Consider the following 12,067-nt stretch of genomic DNA (forward strand, 5'->3'; position numbering starts at 1 on the left):
ACATCTTCTCCATATTTGTTCTGACTTTGTTGTGTGTGTTCTCCTGAAACCCTTTCTGGGCTCTTTTGGGAGAACGGGCTGAACAAGTGAATAAATAAATAATATAACGGGGTCAATTTTTAAAGGGGTTTAAGTTGGCTGGAGAGGCCATCCCTGGATATTCAGTGACACTTAATTGCAGAATGCTTCTGAATATCGCCTCTGACCACCACAGCACTATGGCTCGGATTCTATAACCGGTGCTGTTGTTCGGTGGCGGCCGCCGCCAATTGTGTGTGAAATCACGTGACGGCGATGGGTACAAAATTGCACTTCTGGCAAAGGTAGGTGCCGGAAATGTAGGCCAAGCCTGGCCTACATTTCCAGCACCTACCTAAAATGTGAATTACACCTCCGTAACGCCACTTCCAGTGTTAGCCACGCCCACAATGGCACAAGACGGCCTAAAGCACTTATAAAGGTGTGATTCCAGCACTGATTTTTTTTTCAGGCGCCTATAGGTACCTTCAAACTCAGTTAAAAAAGTTGTTGTAGCGGTGGTTTTAAACAGCGCCGTTTAGATAATCTAGGCCTATGTGGTTAATGCTGAGGTGGTCCATTGGTGGAGTCGAAGAGAAGCCGGCAGTTATGCCAGACGCTAGTGATATTCAGTGCCAGTATCTGCATAACTAACTGAGCAAATTGGTCTATACTAAAGGCAATCCTAACTTCCGAATCCATGGCTGATGCAGATATTAAATGCTGGTGCCTGGACTTGGCCGGGAAGGGGTAAAACGCGGACCTCGCGAATCTAAAACCGCACGTCCTTAAAAATCTGAGGTCCGCGCCGCTTGTAGTTAGTTTCTGGCTCTGACAGACCTCGATGTCAATTTAGCGCCGACGGATCCGTCTCAGCTTAGGGAGGGAAAAATATTAGGATCCGTCAGCGCTAAAATGTCACCGAGGTCTGTCAGAGCCAGAGACTAAAAGTGGCGCGGCTACTTTGAGGCAATAATTGAATGTTTATAGAGCCCGGACGGTTGGGCCGGGTCCCCGCCACTGGTATCTTTTCCAGGAGAGATTTTCTGCAAAACTTCATTAAGGGGAATGGTTTTAGGCTCTGGCTCTGACAGACCTCGATGACACCTACGAAGAGACACCAGGGCCATACCGAAACCAGCGGAAGGCAGCAGAATCAGCAGTAGGGACTTAAGAGCACAGCTCCACCCTTCCCCGATCCAGCAGGGGATAACGATGAGCATAAGGAGATGCCGGGGCCGCACCGAAAAGAGCGGCAGGCAGCAGAAGCTGCGGCGGGGACTTAAGAGCACAGCTCCGCCCCTCCCCCGATCCAGCAGGGGCTAACGGTTAAGCACAAGGAGACGCTGGGGCTGCACCGAAACCAGCGGCAGACAGCAGAATCAGCAGCAGGGACTTAATGTGCACAGCTCCGCTCCTCCCCCGATCCAGCAGGGGATAACGGTGAGCACAAGGAGACGCCAGGACCACATCGAAACCAGCGGCAGGCAGCAGAAGCAGTGGCATAGACTTAAGAGCACAGCTCCTCCCCTCCCCCAATCCAGCAGGGTTCTATATCATACTAGATATCGTATCTGAGAATGGTGGCAGTTGACCGTTTAATGCAGCTGATGCACCGAGATGATAGTGGTGGTTGTCTGGCTGTTGCAGAAGTCATCTGATCCAAATGACATGCCTGCATTTTAGCATTGCATTGACTCTGATCTAAATGACTAGCCTGTATTTTGGCACTCATTACTACTTCCTGGGAAACCTCATGGCTGAAATATTGTGTGTTGGCTTGGCTGCATACGTCAGGGCTCAAGGAGCATACCAGCTTTCGCTCCTTGGCATGTCGTCTTTATGAACTTCTAACATCAGATCCTATTGTCTGACTGGAATTTCATTTATTTTTATTTATTGTTTTCTCAGGTACTTTAGCTAGATTGTGAGCCTTCGGGACAGCTAAGGAAATCCAAAGTACTATTTTTATTTATTTTATTTTAATGTATCTTTAATCTATCTTCATTGTAAACCGCTTTGAACCTCACGGTATAGCGGTATATAAGAAATCAAATCAAATCAATACAGGGCAAGCAGTGGCTTCCCCATGTCTTTCTCAATAACAGACTATGGACTTTTCCTCCAGGAACTTGCCAAACCTTTTTTAAAACCAGCTACATTAACTGCTCTTACCACATCCTCTGGCAATGCGTTCCAGAGCCTAACTATTCTCTGAGTGAAAAAAAAATGTCCTCCTATTGGTATTAAAAGTATTTCCCTGTAACTTAGGTACGTTAGATAGATTGTGAGCCCACCGGGACAGAGAGGGAAAATGCTTGAGTACCTGATTGTAAAAACCGCTTAGATAACCTTGATAGGCGGTATATAAAATCCTAATAAACTTGAAACTTGAAACTTCATCAAGTGTCCCCTAGTCTTTGTCATTTTTGACAGAGCGAAAAATCGATCCACTTGTACCCGTTCTACTCCACTCAGGATTTTGTAGACTTCAATCAGATCTCCCATCAGCCGTCTCTTTTCCAAGTAGAGTGGCATGAACTTTAGGTGCAAGTGGATGGGGAGTCCATGTCGTGTAGTGATCTGAGGAGATGGCTTACATTGTCATTCTGGCTTTGGTGGAAGATATAGCATGCAGCTTAATTTTAAATAGGCTTGACAGAAATGGATGGTTGAAGACTGCCAGGTTTATAATGCCAGTATTTAATCATGAAGAAGGAGAACCTGCGCAGAATATCAGATACAATTCTGGACATTTCGTTAGGCCGACTGGATAGACCATGCAGGTTTTTATCTGCCAACATTCACTAAGGGCCTAATTCTATAAATGTTGCCCAGGTAGGCACCGTTAGATGCCCTAATCACAGACACCTACCGACACCTAACTTACCCCCTCTCCCATTTTTACAAAACTGAGGTAGCAGGTTTTAGCACAGGCCGGTGTGCTGAATGCTCTGCGTTGCTGCCGACGCTGATAGAATTCTACACGGACCAAAATTGTTTTTATTTGGTTTAAATGGCATGGTAATTGACCACGCCATTAAAAACTGATTATTTTAAATATCCACGCGGCGCCTAGTGACACTAACTTGAGGAGCCTTCCGATGCCTAACAACACCTACTTGAAAAGTACGCATGGCTAGGAATGGTTGACTTAGGCTTCACTAGGCTTCTGGGGACGCCTAATGGTTGACTGATAGGCGCCGTTTACAGAATCGGCTCCCATGTTTTATTAGGAAACCTGTGAGGTGCAGATGGCATAATGGAAGCTGGAGGTGATGAAAGAATGGATAAAGGATTTTGTGGCATGTGTATTTTGGTGCAACACATTTTCGCAGGACTTTGGAGGAGAGAGCTGATCAGGTAGTTGTTGGCTGAGGGAACTAGGGGTATGACGCTGTTATGGAAAAAAAATAATGCTGCCATTTATTCCTCACCTCTCACATTTAGACGAGCAGTACTAGACACAGTGCCGTATTTGTTACTTGCAGTACATGTAAAGGTTCCAGAATCTTCAGACAAGACCTCGGTGATTACAAGTGTGCAAATCTCCTCTAAGGGAACAAAAAAAAAAGAGAGCTAATTGAATACAGATCCTGCAGGATAAAGAATGGAATTAGGCTGTGTAATTGTATTATGCATGCACATGATGAACTTATTGATGAATTATCAAAAATTATCAATAATCAAGGTCTAAAGTGTACATGTTTTTACAAGAATTCTTTTCTCTATCCATCGGCAAAGATATGGAATTCTTACAGCTAGAAATATGTTAGTGGTCTTCAATGCATGGCCCCAGGGCTGTAGGCAGCCCATAAAGTCTTTCATTGTGGCCCTCAATCAATTGGTTGAAATATACAGTGGTACCTTGGATTACGAGCATAATCCGTTCCAGGAGCATGCTCGTAATCCAAAATGCTCGTTTATCAAAGCGAGTTTCCCCATAGGAAATAATGAAAACTTGCTTTGATAGGTTCCCATCCCCCCCTGAGGCCAGCAGCGCTGCTCCCCCACCCCCCACGAGAACTGGCATTGCTCCCCCTGAAGGCCCCCTCCCGCGAACCGGCACCCTCCCCCCCCACGATCCGCACCCCCTGCCGCCATCGGGCACCCCCCGCCGCGACCTGAGGTCCCCCAACCCACCCGAACCCTCTTCTTACTTTGCTGTAGCCTCCGCAGTGGCACTGGCACCAGCATGTCCTGTGCGTGGTGCCTGTGCCTGAAGATCTGCTTCCTGTGCTGGGCCTTGAGAGTTCACGTTCGACGTGAGAGTTCACGTTCGACGTGAACTCTCAGGCCTTGAGCATGCGTACATGCTCAAGGCCCAGCACAGGAAGCAGATCTTCAGGCACCGGCATCACGCACAGGACATGCTGGTGCTGGTGCCGCTGCGGAGGCTACAGCAAAGTAAGAAGAGGGTTCGAGTGGGTTGGGGGGACCTCAGGTCACGGCGGGGGGTGCCCGATGGCAGCGGGGGGGGGGGGTGCCTGATGGCGGCGGGGGAGGGCCGGATCGCGGGGGGGAGGGTGTCGGTTCGCAGGGCCCCCCCTGCGAACCGGCACCCTCCCCCCTGCTCGGTATCCGAGGCGCCGATTTTGCGAATGTTTTGCTCGTCTTGCAAAACACTCGCAAACCGGTGCACTCGTAAACCGAGGTACCACTGTACATCAAATCTTGTACATGTGTTAATTTCAGCCTTGTATTATCAAAAAATCTCAGCTTTATTAATTTTCTTTGTTAAAAACAATACAAAAATTTTTGAATATTTATAAATTAGTAAAGTGCTCAGTCCATATAACCATTAGTGCAATGATAACATGCTACAGTGGTTAATCTGGGGGGTAGATGAAATCTTAAGGAGTCATGTTTACAGCACTATAGCACTTTTGGCACAAGTTCACCTTCACAATTTATTCAGTGGTTATGACTGTAATCCAATCTAAGGAGAGACTACAGATAAGTTGTTCAAATATTTTTATTATCTGGTAGGAGGTTGGTAAAAGGGGCAGTAAAGTCTATGATGGCCCCAGATTAACCACTGTAGCATGTTATCATTGCACTAATGGTTATATGGACTGAGCACTTTACTAATTTATAAATATTCAAAAATTTTTGTATTGTTTTTAACAAAGAAAATTAATAAAACTGAGATTTTTTGATAATATTTGAATATATTATCCAGCAATACAAGTAATAACTCCCAATTTTTGTGATTTAATTTCAGCCTTGCCCACTTAATATAGTAACTGCAAACAATCTCCTAAGTGTGTTACTCAGGTGTCTCATTTATGGAATTTGCTACTGTTGATAATCCAAAATAAAGTGAGTTTTTAAAATATAATCTAGAAGGATTGTAGAATCAATGCTAACACTAATTTTGAATGTTTAAAACCTACTCTGAACTAACAGGTCAAGGCAGTTAAAAAAAAAAATTAGTAGTATGTGTAAGCTTGAAATCTTTTGGCAACCCTCAGAGCTTTCTCTTATTCACACTGTGACACCTTATATGTAAAAGGTTGGCTACCACTGCAGAACGTCTTATCTTTTATTTCATAAACTAGTCTTATAGCCCGTTACATTAACGGGTGCTAGAATATATATGTGTGTGTCTGTCTTTATTTTTTTTCTCTCTCTCCTTAGTCGCTTTCTGTATTTCTGTCTGTATTTTTTTTTTTTTCCCTTGGCTGTCCACTACCACCCCTTGCCTGCTCCCCTGTCCATTCTCCCTTCCTTTTACCTCCCCTGTGTCCTCCACCACCCCATCACTGCTCACCTTATCCAGTAGAAGCCCTTCTCCCTTTGTTTTACCTCCCCCTGTCCATCATCACCTCCTTCCTGCTCCCCCTGTCCAGCAGTAGGCCTGTCTTCATTTTTCTGCCCCCCTCCCTGTTCATCAGCACCTCTTCCCCTGTCCATCAACCCCTTTTCTGCCCCTCCATTTCCATGTGTTGCAGCATTTCCCTCCCACCCCACTTCCCTGTGCAGTATTTTCCTCCCCCCCATACCTTCCTCCTGAACTCCATGCCCTACTTATGTTAAAATGCTTTCCGGGTTTGTGTCTTTTTTTTTTTTCCCTTGGCTGTCCACTACCACCCTTTGCCTGCTCCCCCTGTCCATTCTCCCTTCCTTTTATCTCCCCTGTGTCACAGCTCACCTTATCCAGCAGAAGCCCTTCTCCCTTTGTTTTACCTCCCCCTGTCCATCATCACCTCCTTCCTGCTCCCCCTGTCCAGCAGTAGGCCTGTCTTTATTTTTCTGCCCCCCCTCCCTGTTCATCAGCACCTCTTCCCCTGTCCATCAACCCCTTTTCTGCCCTCCATTTCCGTGTGTTGCAGCATTTCCCCCCACCCCACTTCCCTGTGCAGTATTTTCCTACTGAACTGCATGCCCTACTTATGTTATTTTTTTTCAGGTTTGGCTACCGCGGCCGACATCTGACTCGGGCCGCCGCAGTCGACATTCGACTCGGGCCGCCGTGGTCGACATCCGTCTCTGGGGGGGGGGGGGGGAGGAAGAGAGAGAGCGGAGAGGCAGTGGTGCGCGAGGAAGAGAGAAAGCGGAGAGGCGGCGACGGCAAAGTTAGTGTAAGGGAGACGCTGCCTCTTTCAACAGGGAGCAGGACAGAGCGTAAGCCGCACATGCGCACTTCCTATGTGTCGCTACAGCTCACGGAAAACCGGCACACACATAGGAAGTGCGCATGCGCGGCTTAGCGTTTTATTATATTAGATGATTGAAGACATATCTGTTTGGTAAGTACCTTTTATAATCTCAGTTTATTTTTTTTGTTTGTTGGTTATAATGTATTATTAGGGTTATCAGACATCTGGATTTCCATGAACATGTCCTCTTTTTGAGGACATGTCGGGGGGTCCGGACGGCTTTTCAAAACCCGGCACTATGTCCGGATTTTGAAAATAAATTGCCTTCCTGCCCAATGAACAGGCAGCTGGGAGTGGTGCTGGAGGAGGAGGTGGGACATAATGAAGCGCGGATGGGTAGAACTAGGCGGGCCTGGGGGGTGGGTCTAGGGGGGTCCAGATTTTACAGACGTAAAATCTGGTAACCCTATGTATTATCCCTAACCTAGGGCTCCTTTTACAAAGGTGCGCTAGCGGTTTAACGCGTATAATAGCGCGTGCTAAACCGCCAGACGCGCTAGCCGTTACTGCCTCCTCTTGAGTAGGTGGTAGTTTTTGGCCAGCGCGGGGTTTAGCGCGTGATGAAAAGTCGCATGCGTTAACCCCGCTAGCGCGGCTTTCTAAAAGGAGCCCCTAGTATTTTTGATTAGTCTTTTTTTTACCTTACTCTGAACCTTTTGAGAGATAAAGGGGTCCTATTATTAAGGTGCGCTAACCAATTTAGCACACGCTAAAGATTAGCGCATGCTAAATGCTAAGATGCCCATAGGATATAATGGATGCCATAGAATTTAGCATGCGCTAAATCGGTTAGTGCACCTTAATAAAAGAACCCCAAAGCAAGTTATAAAACCATAACATAACAATGTCAGAATAAGCAGTAAGAACCCATTTCAAACCTTTAGAAATATGATAGAGCTACCCCATTGTTAATTCAACTTCATTGGCTCCCCATTGAAGAACAGGTGGAATTTAAAACACCTTGTACTGTATATAAGATTTATAGGGGCTTTATTCTGAATATCAATTGTGTTTAGTTCTATATCCTATAAAAAGATCCCTGACCTCAATATTAAGTTATCCTTAAGTATGTTCATTTTATAAGATTATGGGAGAGTTCCTTCACAGTTCAGGAACTTAGGATCTAGAATGATCTCCTCATTCTGCTTAAAACATTATCTTATTCACTTTTTCGAAAATACATAAAGAATTATGTATTTCAAAAATGTTGGCTGAAAAAATTTTGGGGGTAATTTGTATATGTCTTGTAATGCACAACTGCCTTGTTTGTTTTTTTTCTTATGTCAAGCTGCTTCGGTTTAGATGGTTTATAAAATCTTAGAATAGAATAGAGCTTGCATGGACTTCTTGTGTTGACAGGATTTATATGTTAAAATCTAAATCTATGATCTAATCTAATCAAATCTACAATTTCTGGGTCACTCTATGCCTAACTAGGTTCAGGGCGACTTACAAATCAAGGAGAATCTAGTTTGTTTAGGAGTTACAACAATGGATTACAAAGTAAGCAGTATACTAACAGGTAGTTACCAAAGATAGGGATGTAATAGACATTTCGCAGAGAGGAGACATTGAGCAGGCATTCAATTGTCAAACCAACGTGCAGAACAAGAGAATTGACTCCATGAGTCAACTGCAACCAAACAACAGTGGAGATGTCCAATCAAAACAGGCAAGCTAGTATGTTTCATGGATCTCTTTTATTCACTCAATGACTGGACATAGACATGTTTCGGCCACACCGGAGTCTTGTGTGTTGTAGAGTCACTGCTAACATAAATAAACTCAGGGACTTGGACCACTAAATTCAGCTAATGCGGTGCTTTGACAGGATGACCCAATCTCAAAAGCCCTTTTGCAGTACGAATGTCTAAGGCCTAAGACATTCGTACTGCAGAAGGGCTTTTGAGATTGGTCCATCCTATCGAAGCACCACATTAGCTGAATTTAGTGGTCCAAGTCCCAGAGTTTATTTATGTTAGCGGTGACTCTACAAGGCTCCTGATGCAGGCCGGTGTGGCCGAAACATGTACATGTCAAGTCATTGAGTGAATAAAAGAGAGCCATGAAACATACTTTCTCACCTGTTTTGATTTGGATTAACGGAAAAAGAGAGATGTGTGCAATTGGTATCCCTGCAAATGACAACAGAATTTGTCAGTTCAATTGTTTTCCAATAGAAACATAGAAACATAGAAGATGATGGCAGAAAAGGGCTACAGCCCATCAAGTCTGCCCACTCTGCTTACCCACCCCCTGTCTATGCCCTAATGACCCAATTTCATTATCTTGACCCTCGTAGGGATCCCACATGGGTATCCCATTTATTCTTAAAGTCTGGCACGCTGTCTGCCTCGATCATCTGCACTGGAAGCTTGTTCCAATGATCAACCACTCTCTCTGTGAAGAAATACTTTCTGGTGTCGCCATGAAATTTTCCGCCCCTGAGTTTGAGCGGGTGCCCTCTTGTGGCCGAGGGTCCCTTGAGAAAGAAAATATCATCTTCCACTTCGACACGTCCTGTGAGGTACTTAAATGTTTCGATCATGTCTCCCCTCTCCCTACGTTCCTCAAGAGTGTAGAGCTGCAATTTGTTCAGTCTCTCTTCGTACGAGAGACCCTTGAGCTCCGAGATCATCCTGGTGGCCGTCCGTTGAACCGATTCAATTCTGCGCACATCTTTACTGTAATGTGGCCTCCAGAATTGCACACAGTACTCCAGATGAGGTCTCACCATGGCCCTATACAACGGCATTATGACTTCAGGCTTTCGGCTGACAAAACTTCTATTGATACAACCCAATATCTGCCTTGCCTTAGATGAAGCCTTCTCCACTTGATTGGCAGTTTTCATGTCTGCACTGATGATTACTCCTAAATCTCGTTCTGCTGAAGTCCTAGTTAAAGTTTCTCCGTTCAAGAAGTACGTCCTGCATGGATTTCCGCTTCCGAGGTGCATGACCTTACATTTCTTAGCATTGAAGCCTAGTTGCCAGGTTGAGGACCAACATTCCAATGTAAGCAGGTCCTGCGCCATATAATTCTGTAAACTGCATTCACTTACTATATTACATAGTTTGGCGTCATCGGCGAATAGTGTTATTTTACCTTGAAGCCCTTGAATCAGATCCCCTATGAATATGTTGAAAAGGAGTGGACCCAGGACCGAGCCCTGCGGCACTCCACTGGTCACCTCCGATGTTTTAGAGAGGGTACCATTAACCACCACCCTCTGAAGTCTGCCACTCAGCCAATCATTGACCCATGCAGGTAGTGTCTCTCCTAACCCCATCGATTCCATCTTGCTTAGCAGCCTGCGGTGTGGGACACTGTCAAAAGCTTTACTGAAGTCCAGGTACACGACGTCCAAAGATTCTCCCAAGTCCAACTTTCTTGTTACCCAGTCAAAGAAGCTGATGAGATTGGATTGGCAGGACCTACCCTTGGTGAATCCATGCTGACTGGGATCCCGAAGATTCCCTTCATTCAAGATCGTGTCCAATTTGCTTTTAATTAGTGTTTCCATAAGTTTGCACACTATTGATGTGAGACTCACTGGTCTATAATTCGCAGCCTCTGCCCTGCAACCCTTTTTATGCAGAGGAACGACATTAGCTAATTTCCAGTCCAGGGGAACTTTCCCCTTACTTAGGGAGAGATTGAATAGCTCAGCCAACGGTTTCGCCAGGACATCGCTCAATTCTCTGAGCACTCTTGGGTGCAAATTGTCTGGTCCCATGGCTTTGTTCACCTTGAGTCTTGCCAGTTCACTGTAAACTTCACCTGGTGTGAACTCAAAATTCTGAAACGGGTCTTATGTGCTTTGTGTTGCCTTCAACTGCGGACCGTGTCCCGGTGCCTCATAGGTGAAGACTGAGCAGAAGTATTCATTCAGTAGTTCGGCTTTATCGGAATCTACTTCCACGTAACTTCCGTCCGGTCTTCTAAGGCGTACTATCCCGCCTGTGTTCCTTTTTCTGTCACTAATATACCTGAAGAAGGATTTGTCCCCCTTTTTAATGTTTTTTGCCAGAATTTCTTCCACTCGAAGTTTTGCCTCCCTAACTGCCATTTTGACCGCTGTAGACCTGGTCCTATATTCTACTTTTGCCTCTCTTTTCTCTGTGCGCTTGTAGGAGAGAAACGCTTTTTTCTTCTCCTTAATGAGGTGCGAGATCTCCGCAGTGAACCATTGGGGTTTATTGTTTTTTTTCGTTTATTTACTGATTTTATGAAGCGGCTAGTTGCTTCATGTATGGTTGATTTCAGTGTTAACCATTTAGCTTCTACATCATCGGTCTCCGCTTGGTCCTGCAGCGTCTGATGGACGAAATCTCCCATGCGTGCGAAGTCTGTGCCCCGGAAATTGAGTACCTTTGTTTTCGTGTTTGATCTAGGGAAGCCTTTCCTAAGGTTGAACCATACTATGTTGTGGTCGCTGGAGGCTAGCGTATCTCCTACTGAGACCTCTGAGACGCTTTCCCCGTTGGTGAGTACCAGGTCGAGGATCGCCTGGGCCCTAGTGGGTTCCGTTACCATTTGTTTGAGACGTGCTCCCTTTATGGAGGTTAAGAGCCTCCTGCTACCGCTGGTTGTCGCTGAAAATGAGTTCCAGTCTGCATCAGGCATATTGAAGTCCCCTAGCAGTACAGCTTCTCCTCATAGAGTGATATTCTCTATGTCTTCAATTAATTCTGCGTCCATGTCTTCCAATTGTCTTGGGGGTCTGTATACCACACCTAGATACAGGCATTTTTCTCTGCCTCTTGCCAGGTTTACCCAGAGGGATTCCCTGGTGTACTTGACATCTGTGATCCTGGTGGTTTTGATGTCCTCTTTAATGTATAGAGCTACCCCCCCTCCTAACCTGCCCTCTCTGTCCTGACGAAGTAGATTGTAGCCCGGTATAGCCATATCCCACCCATGTGAGTCCGTGAACCAAGTTTCAGATATTGCCACCACATCTAGGTCGGCATTTCTTATTTCAGCCTCCAATTCTAGAATTTTGTTACCTAAACTGTGTGCATTGACATACATGGCCCTCCATATCTTGTGTTTGCTAAGTCCCTGTGAGGCGTATCCTACCCGAGTCGGTGTGACTCCCAAAGAACTGTTTGCAATGTGGGTACTTACCTTGGACATGGAAGCGGAGTTTCGACTCACCTCATCAGGATAATTCCTTTCTGCACTAATATGTGAATGGGTACCCTCCCCCAACTTACCTAGTTTAAAGCCCTGTGAAGCAGGCGGGCTAGTCGGTGTCCGAAGACGTTCTTACCCCTACTGGTCAGATGGAGTCCGTCTGGTCCCTGAAGTCCTTGTAGCGCTTCCCCATGGTTTAGGAATCCGAAGTTCATATCCCGGCACCATCCCTGTAGCTTCTCGTT

At 45.6% G+C, this 12,067-nt stretch overlaps 1 protein-coding gene across 8 annotated transcripts in view; it reads right to left on the reverse strand.

Moving 5' to 3' along the window:
• The window catches only part of MYPN (myopalladin), a 314,293-nt gene that overhangs the window by 90,165 nt on the left and 212,061 nt on the right, over nucleotides 1–12,067 (reverse strand). For all 8 annotated transcript variants that reach the window (XM_033941751.1, XM_033941752.1, XM_033941750.1 and 5 more), the window contains one exon: nucleotides 3,456–3,572. In XM_033941751.1, coding sequence (XP_033797642.1) covers nucleotides 3,456–3,572 — 117 coding nt within the window. The remainder of the gene's footprint in view (nucleotides 1–3,455; nucleotides 3,573–12,067) is intronic.

Source organism: Geotrypetes seraphini, chromosome 4 (assembly GCF_902459505.1).
Source record: "Geotrypetes seraphini chromosome 4, aGeoSer1.1, whole genome shotgun sequence".
NCBI lineage: Eukaryota > Metazoa > Chordata > Amphibia > Gymnophiona > Dermophiidae > Geotrypetes > Geotrypetes seraphini.